The 8,583-nt window shown below is 37.4% G+C and overlaps 1 protein-coding gene across 1 annotated transcript; it reads left to right on the forward strand.

The window, feature by feature from the left end:
- The first annotated feature begins 3,572 nt into the window (after nucleotides 1–3,572).
- On the forward strand, nucleotides 3,573–6,482 carry LOC130803676 (PKS-NRPS hybrid synthetase cheA-like). Its single transcript, XM_057667878.1, has 6 exons — nucleotides 3,573–3,666; nucleotides 4,059–4,324; nucleotides 4,460–5,010; nucleotides 5,093–5,586; nucleotides 5,785–6,157; nucleotides 6,235–6,482. Exons 1-6 carry the CDS (start codon nucleotides 3,634–3,636, stop codon nucleotides 6,480–6,482), a joined length of 1,965 nt encoding a protein of 654 aa, XP_057523861.1. The 5' UTR covers nucleotides 3,573–3,633.
- Nucleotides 6,483–8,583: the final 2,101 nt, after the last annotated feature.

Consider the following 8,583-nt stretch of genomic DNA (forward strand, 5'->3'; position numbering starts at 1 on the left):
CTTAGGATGTCAAATGTAGACAGGAGGTCTACTGTTCCCAAGTTTGATGATCTAACGCTACTGAAAATTGGAAACAGTGCAGTGTTCCCAGACTGAAGTTTAGAGAAGATACGTCAGTTGGAAATTCTGATTATTATATTTTCTGATTTTTTAGTTGATGTCTTAGTTAAAATTAATTTGTTGCATTATTTAATTGTTAAGTTAATTGGCAAAATATTTTATAACCACCTAACGTGTGAATTTCTAAATCCTTTTTAAAAGGCTTTTATTTTGGACCTATATTTAGTGAGTAACTAATTTGGCTAATATTAGTAAAAGGGAATCGTGCCTAAAATTAGTGAAGGGAACTGTAGCTGATGTTAGTAAAGGGATCCTTAGCTAAAATTAGTAAAGGGAACCGTAGCTAATATTAGCAAAGGGAAACGTAACTATTATTAGTAAAAGGGAACCGTGTAACCAACCTACCTATTATTAGAAATAGGGAACCGTAGCTTTTGGACCAAGCTTCCACTTATTTATCCCTTATTTATTGAAGAGATACAAGGAAATAACTGTGTGTTTGACCTTGTGTTTCAAGATCCATTTTATTAGGGATAAGGGAATAATGGGTAGTTGCTTTATATTTTTAGCTAAATTAAAATCTATAAATAAAGGACTTGATTGTTCCTCGAAAAAGCATTTGTATGAGCCATTAAAATCATACGTTATTTTTAGGAAAATTAACAAGAAATATTTTGTTCAAAAATTGCCAATTAACTTATATTTTCTTGTGCAACTCTTTGATTTTATCCTTAGATAATTTATCCTTATAAAAGGGTTTTTGAGTGATTTGTTGTAACTAGACTTGGGTGAGTCTAGGGGAGAATTAGAAAGCTTCTAGTGAAGCTAGAGAAGAGAATAGCTTTGAGTAAAACTAAGAGAGTTGCTTTGAGTGAAGCAAGTGAAAGGAGAAGTTGGCCTACTAAGAGAAGCTTCGAGTGAAGCAAGTTGTTTTATGTAATTGTAACGAATTACCTAAAACATAGTAGAGAGTTTTTCCTTCTATTTAGGCCTAGAAGGTTTCCACGTAAAATTGTGTTGTCTCTTTCATTATTTCGCTCTAAGTTTAAGTTTTATTTCTTTTATATAATTCCGCAAAAACAGGGCTATAATACTTAAACAATTAAAACAACAATTCACCCCCCCTGTTGTTGTCGTTCCCATCTCTAACCCAGTCTACACTACGTATCTCAAAGAAATCAAAGTCTACGTAATTCTTATCATATCTTTTATTTATGGTTGTTGTTTTCCGATTTGCGCAATCTTAATCTTTATCTTCGCCATCATCTTCTACTTATTATCCATGGCTCATCACTACCTAGATCATCGTCGTTTTCAAGTCCATGTATTCGAACATCAGCTTGATCTCAATCTTTTTTGCAAACACATACTTATATAGTATATCGAGCAAGACAATATCTCTTTTCATCGAGCAATCTTCTACTTGATCTAAAAACAGACTTTAATGCAATATTACAAGTCGGAATTCCAAGGGTATTATTTGCAATTCTTGATAATAGTGCGAGTTTTATAAATTTTTCTTTCCACAATTCTAAAATATTAAAACAATATGGTGCAATTTCAAAATGATGTTTTAGATAATTATTTATTTCCGCATTTGAAGAGGATGAGAATAAAGAAGACCTGTAACATTTCAAAATTTTGAAAAGAAAATATTATTTATTGGAGTTAAAGAGTGTTAATAATAAGGTTGAGTAATATTTTTTTGTCACGGAAAACAATCAAGTATTTTGGAATTAAAGTCTGTGGACCTTGTTATAATTATCCTATTAGAAATTTACACTAACCCTATCTTTTTGAAAGCTAGTACTATAACTATAATCAAAGTTTGTTTTAGTCGTCTTTCTTTAACATTTATAAATTCAGGTTTTCTCTTTTCTGTGCATCTGCAAATATCACTTTTGGAGTATTTGGCAAATAACTAATATTTTATAACAGTGGCTGATTTGACCAGCTGATTTTATTCACTGGTTTGACCAGCTGATTTTGAACCTGCTGTTATATGCAACTTGTTCAAAAACAACTTATTCATATCAATAATTTGTTTTAAAACACCTAGTTTACCAAACATTAATATTGGCTGATTTAACCACTCAAATTTGTATCAAAATAAGCTAAAATTACTTAATAAGTCATTTTTCCAAATACCCTCTTAGTCTCTCCGCAAACATCATTGTTCTTTCTCGTTGGAATTGGCCGTAGGTTAATATAGGGGTGTGCATAAAACCCCGATCTGAAATATCTGATCCCGATTATCTAGTATCCAGTTTTCAAAACCGAATAATGAACCCGATTTTCACAAACCAGATAATTATAATCGGGTACCCGATTTTAAAATCGGATATCGAATCCGGATCCGGGTCACATATTTTATGAAACCGGGTATTAGGTATCCGATTTTAGATTTTTTTTTTCAACTTTCTTCTCAAATAAAATGATGATGGTATCTCTTAAGTTAATCTTGGGTTGAATCTTAACATCATTATTCTCCAGCACAATTTTTTTTATGATTGTTCTTACTTAAACCAATGAGCAATAATGTTAATCTTTAATTTTCTTAAGGTAGAATTTTACAAGATTTAAACATGTAAATGATGTAGATATTTACACACTTACAAGATTAAAAATATTCAAAAATAAAAATAGTATTTGAATTTTAGAAAGTTAGTATTTATATTTAATATAAAAAAAATATTCTAAAGTAAAGATAGACATAAAAAAAATGCAGGGTAAACAAAAAAAAAGACAAAAACAAAAAATTTTAAAAACATTCTATTAAAACCTGGTATCCGGATTCGACCCGGATTAAACCAGGTATCTGAAATTCGGATACTCGATTTAATCCGGGTCGGAATCAGATTGCATTTTAGGTAGCTGAAAAATCGAGTATCCGGATTTTCGGATCCGGGTCGACCCGGTATCCGATTTTGAACACCCCTAGGTAAAAATATAGTAAATGTATCATCATAGTTCATGCCTGATAGGATGATATATTTATTAGGAAATCCTATTATTATTTCTTATTCTTTTTTTGTTTAATATTCCATCTAGCAATTGAATTTTTTTGTTTCTTGGTGGTAGGGTGTTTAATGGGTTGGGCCCTTATTTTGACCTCATATTCGACCCTTATTGTTTTAGGGAGATGCAATAGTATAAAAATTAATAGAGTCAAAGTTTTATATAAGGCAATGTATATATACTCAGTTACTATTAGTAATTCATCTTATTATCTTTTCTTGGAAACAATTTTGTAGAGTAATCTTTTTGGGAATTATTATTTGTCGCCACCTTTTTCATTTTATCGACACCCCCTTCTAATAAAATTACCATATTACCCCTACATTAAAAAAAATTACAAAAATGCCACTTAAGTTAAAAAATGTTTAAGAAATGTAAATGGCACTTAATAACATTGTTATCGCTTAATAACATTATTATCGGAATTATATATATATTGAATTTTCAGAGGCTTTATGGTAGTATATTCGAATTCAAACACAATACCTTCTCTCTAAAAACTCTCTAAAAACAATACGTAAAGTTAAACAAGCTAGAACTCTAGATCGAACATCAATGGCATACCAAGACGTGCATGATAACGATCCGGTAAGTAATTAATCGGTTCGATTTTTGCAAAAAAAAAAAAAAAAATAGGAACGTAGTCGCACAAAACGTGCGACTGGGAGTCGCATGTTTTGTGCGACTGGCTTGTGTGCTTCATAATTTTTTTTTTTTTGTATTTGAATAAAAAAAAAAATAAATAGAAGTCGCACAAAACGTGCGACTGTGCGTCGCACGTTTTGTGCGACTTCTATTTATTTTTTTTTTTTAACTTCGAATTATAAAATTTATTTTGTTTAATTAAATTATTTTATTTTAATCTATTGTTGTGCTATAATAATGGTATTTTATTATAATTATTTTGTAGAAATAATTATTTTTTAAGTTATTATTATTTTGATATATTATGATAATGTTATTATAATTATTATTTGCAGGACTTTGAAAATTTAGGAGATAATATAGATTATTCTGATAGATTTGTTACCGATAGAGAATTTGATTCTGTAGATGATTTACATACTTGGGCTAATGAGATAGCACTAACAATTGGATTTCAATTTACACGTGCTTCATATAAAAAAAAAGAAGGGCGTTCTAGAGTGAGTCTGTACTTAAGATGTCACCGTTACGATAAAAGAAGTGTTGATTTGCATAACTTAGACAATGCTCTCCGACCAGGTTCCAAAAGTAGGGGTTGTGGGTGTAAATTTATGATTTTTGGAACTAGTCGTAACCCAAAGGAAAGACCTTGGACGGTTAGAGTGTTTCCTGGTGAAAAAGGAATACATAACCACCCGTTCATCATGTACATAGATGGTCAAATAAGAATAAATAGGATGACTGTGGATATCAGGCAGCACATACGAGATCTAAGTGCAACTGGCATGCAACCAGCATTTATAATGTCTTCAATTAGAAGAAATTTTCCTCGTTTTTATGCTAGTATGAATCAAATTTACAATGAGAGACAGTCAATGAGGAGAGAAGAGATGGATGGTAGGACTCCTCTTCAACACTGTCTGTATATGGCCACGGAGCATAATTATGTAGTTTGGAGGGACTTGGATAGTGAGGATCAGTTGACTAGATTATTGATTGCGAATCCAACTTCTATCCAGATGCTACGTTCGTGGCCCCATGTTGTGTTGATAGACACAACGTACAAAACGAATAAGCAAAAGTGGCCCCTTTGCGAAATCATTGGAATGACGCCAACGAATCATAATTTCTTGGTTGCATTATGTTTGATGCGAGATGAGGCGGCTGTGTCTTATTCTTGGGTGTTGGAGAGGTTGAGGGATATTTACGGGACAGTGCAGACGCCGGATGTAATCGTAACGGATCGGGATAAGGGTTTGTCTGCAGCTATTCATGCTGTCTTTCCAGGTAAACATGTTTTAATTATTAATTATCGTCGATCTATGTATTATATATTTCTGAATTAATTTAAAATTTATGTTTAATGCAGATGTACGACATCTATTATGCGTATGGCATATTGGCAATGACGTGGAGAACATGGTCGATAAATTGTGTGGCGGCAAGAAAAATCAACAGGGCCAGTTATTCAGGCAAACAAAATGGAACCCCTTGGTTAACAGTATGACGATCGCCGATTTTGAAAACAGATGGGAAGGGATTGTGTCCACTTGGTCGACTAGGAACCGGAGAGTCGTGCAATATTTGGCAGGAACATGGATTCCTCACAAAGAGAAATTTGTGCGTGCGTGGACGAATGATTGTTTGCACTTGGGTAACCAGACTACCAGTAGAGTTGAAAGTCAACACTCTTCCTTCAAGTACTACTTGGGTAGCGGTAATAGCTCATTCGATACGCTGTTTAAAAGGGCGCACGCACAAATTACGAATCAACAATCAAAAATAAGACAAGCTCTTGAGGAATCTAAGAATTCCATTTCAAGGACGTCGCGACTAAATTTTCTACGACCGTTGTATCGTCATGTTTCTATATTTGCCTTGGAACTATTGATGATGGAGCACAACCGGATGCTAGCCCTGGGCAGTTGTCTTTTAGAAAAATGCGGTTGTGTCATTCAAAAAACCCACGGATTACCATCCGCGTGTTACTGTTACTTGTCTATCAGGTCTAATGGTGCTTTGTACTTGGACGATATACATCCGTTTTGGAAAACGTTAAAGTATTTAGATGCAGAAGAAGACGCCAACGAAGAAGTACGGCACGCAAACGCCGATGATAAAGAGTACTCTCAATTGTTGGTGGATGAAGTTTTAAAATCCGACCCCTCAGTACTACGACGCGTCTCTCAGGTACTTGAACATGAGCTGCACCCCGATGGTGACGACATACCTGAGCCCGAAGCAAGTCCACCGAGGAAAGGAAGACCAATGACAAGCAGAACCTTGAGGAGAAACAAAAGTGCGTTTGAGTACAGTAGATCGTCCTCAAGGGGTCGCGGATCAAGATCATCATCACGCGGGAGATCCAGTGGTAGATCAACCAGCCGGTCGCATCAATCGTCAGTTGGAATTAACTTCAGTTTCAACTTATCAGGTACTCTTATTTCTTTTCATTTAATCTTATATGTTTTATATCAATATTGGCGTAATGATATATTGTTATTTTTTCAGATGGTGCAGCAGGTCGTGATTTTTCACTTTTTCCGTGGCCAGATCACATTCCATTTATTCTTCCGCCATATCTGTTTGATTGGATTGATGTTATAGGTGACGGTAATTGTGGATTTAGAGCTATTGCCGCCACAGAGTTAGGGACACTAACATATTCGACTCTGTTATCAGCAGCACCAAACGCAGCAGCAGGTCCTTCACTTGGGATGAGAAAACAGTGGGAAGACACTCTAAACCAGTCCACGTAATCCGGGGCAGCCTCTGATGGAACCGATGCGCGACGCTGTGCCTGCTCCACTACGCGGGCACAGTAAGGGAACCTACTCCACATCTCCGTAAACATACAGGAAGAAGCGAATGTAACTGAGTAGGAGCCCTGTGCTGGTCGCAGAGCTTGGGTAGGTCTCAGCGGAGCCGGGGGAATCTCCTGTGCAAAACCGAGCTGCCTCACTGTCCTCTCAGGCAAATAGACCTCCACGATATCGAAACAGGTGATACCACCGATATACGAGGTACGTGGGTGCTCGTTCAATAAAGACCTATCATAAGTCAAGTACGGAGTCCACTCCACCTGCTCACAATGAATATAATACATAATCAACATAACATCTCTGCCCTTGACAAGTTAAACAATTAAGTTTGAAGTCATGTACAAAACCTGTGCCTCTGTCATGGCATCCAGTATGCTCCTACAGTCTATCAGTCTGCTCAGCTCGCGGATTGGCTTCGGCGGGGACCACATCTCTGCCCTTGTCTTGTTCGGCACGTCAGCTTGACGCGGATGGGGGCGGAAGGCTGGGAAGTACTCGTAAATCCATGTCTGCAACAGTGTCAGGCAACCAGCAATAGTCTTGCACCCAGTCCTTGTCGCCATACCCAGTTGGCGATACATGTGAGCAAGCGTCACTGCACCCCAAGCAATATCAGCCTGATCAGCGGTAACAGTAACAACAGAGTGAGGACGCATCCCGACTCTAGTCTTATCCACGAGCAACGTGGAACCTACTATAGCCATGTAGTAGGCGGTACGTTGAGTATCCATAGACTGAGAACGGTGGCATAGCTGCAACAATGCACCAACATTAATGCTGCCGATTGTGAAGTGCCCCTTCGCACGCAGCTCCGACAATGGCATACCAAAAAGGCCGGCCAGGCCAAGCTGCCATTCATTATCAGACGGTTGCACGGGAAGTGAACCGTCAATGCCAATTCCCAAGATGCGTTGCACGTCGTGCAACATTATGGTCATCTCCCCCCACGGCATGTGGAAGGTGTTGGTGTCAGGCTGCCACCTTTCCACAAATGCCGTAATGAGAGCACTGTCGATGTGCTGGTGCATTATATACGGCAGCCGACCAAGGGGAGTACCAGGTAACACTCTGTACAATTCATCAGACATGTCCTGAAGTCTAATGATTGAATCCAACGTTTTCTTCCGAGCACGACATTCCAAAATCGGAGGGGTGCGCTCCGATCCCTCAAATATAGCCTTTGCTACGTGCCCACCGTAGCTGGGTATTAAAGTAGTATCAACAGGGCCCCCGGGCTGGGCTGATGTGATTAACCAGTCCGTGTCCGCGGACTGCGATCGCCTCCTCCCCCGTGGAGCCGCATCCTCAGCCTGGCTTACTCCTGCCTGATCAGAAGTGCCACTCGAGCCCTGCCCTCTACTCTTGAACTTAACAACATGGCCTCTTACGATCGTCCAATCAATAGGATGACATGCAGACTCATCCTGACCAAGAGACTCTTCCCGACTAAGAGACTCGTCGTAATCAGTATCATCGTCACCTGAGCCGACCGTATGACTATGTAGGCTACTTTGGCGCTCAAAGCGACTACGCACTTGCTCTAGGGTACTTGAACGTTGGGCCTGACTATGTATGGCCGCTTGTTCTTGCCTTGCTCGCCTTGCAGATCCCGTAACCCCCCTCTCATGGGGATCACCTCTCAGTAAAGTAGGCCTAGATCTATTGCCGCTTAATAAACCTCTAAAAAACCCTTTTCCTTTACCTTGATTTCCAGCCATTTACTAGAATTTTCATAATTTAAATTAAGACAACATTTTAAATTACTTAAAATCAAATAAATTAAAAACAAGCAACACGTAAAATATTTCACATTTACAAATAATTAAACAATTATTATATTCATAAATATTTAAACAACTCAAATTTAATAAATTAATTACACTGTACAGTCGCACGTTTTGTGCGACTGGGCCGAATCCAATATTTTTTTTTTCCTTCGATTGATTTAAAAAAAACTTACCTCGAATTTTTGTTGACGATTTCGATTCCAAAGTTTTAGCTCCGCTTAATTTTATGTGAAGAATTTGATTTTATGGAA

Source organism: Amaranthus tricolor, chromosome 17 (genome assembly GCF_026212465.1).
Source record: "Amaranthus tricolor cultivar Red isolate AtriRed21 chromosome 17, ASM2621246v1, whole genome shotgun sequence".
NCBI classification, from domain to species: Eukaryota; Viridiplantae; Streptophyta; class Magnoliopsida; order Caryophyllales; family Amaranthaceae; genus Amaranthus; species Amaranthus tricolor.

What these genes read in the sequence shown, in the direction of transcription:
- LOC130803676 (XM_057667878.1), top strand. Translation starts at nt 3,634, where the DNA reads ATGGCATACCAAGACGTGCATGATAACGATCCG. An exon ending in ACGTGCATGATAACGATCCG is followed by an intron (nt 3,667 to 4,058) that starts GTAAGTAATTAA and finishes TATTATTTGCAG; the next exon opens with GACTTTGAAAATTTAGGAGA. An exon ending in CTTCAGTTTCAACTTATCAG is followed by an intron (nt 6,158 to 6,234) that starts GTACTCTTATTT and finishes TTATTTTTTCAG; the next exon opens with ATGGTGCAGCAGGTCGTGAT.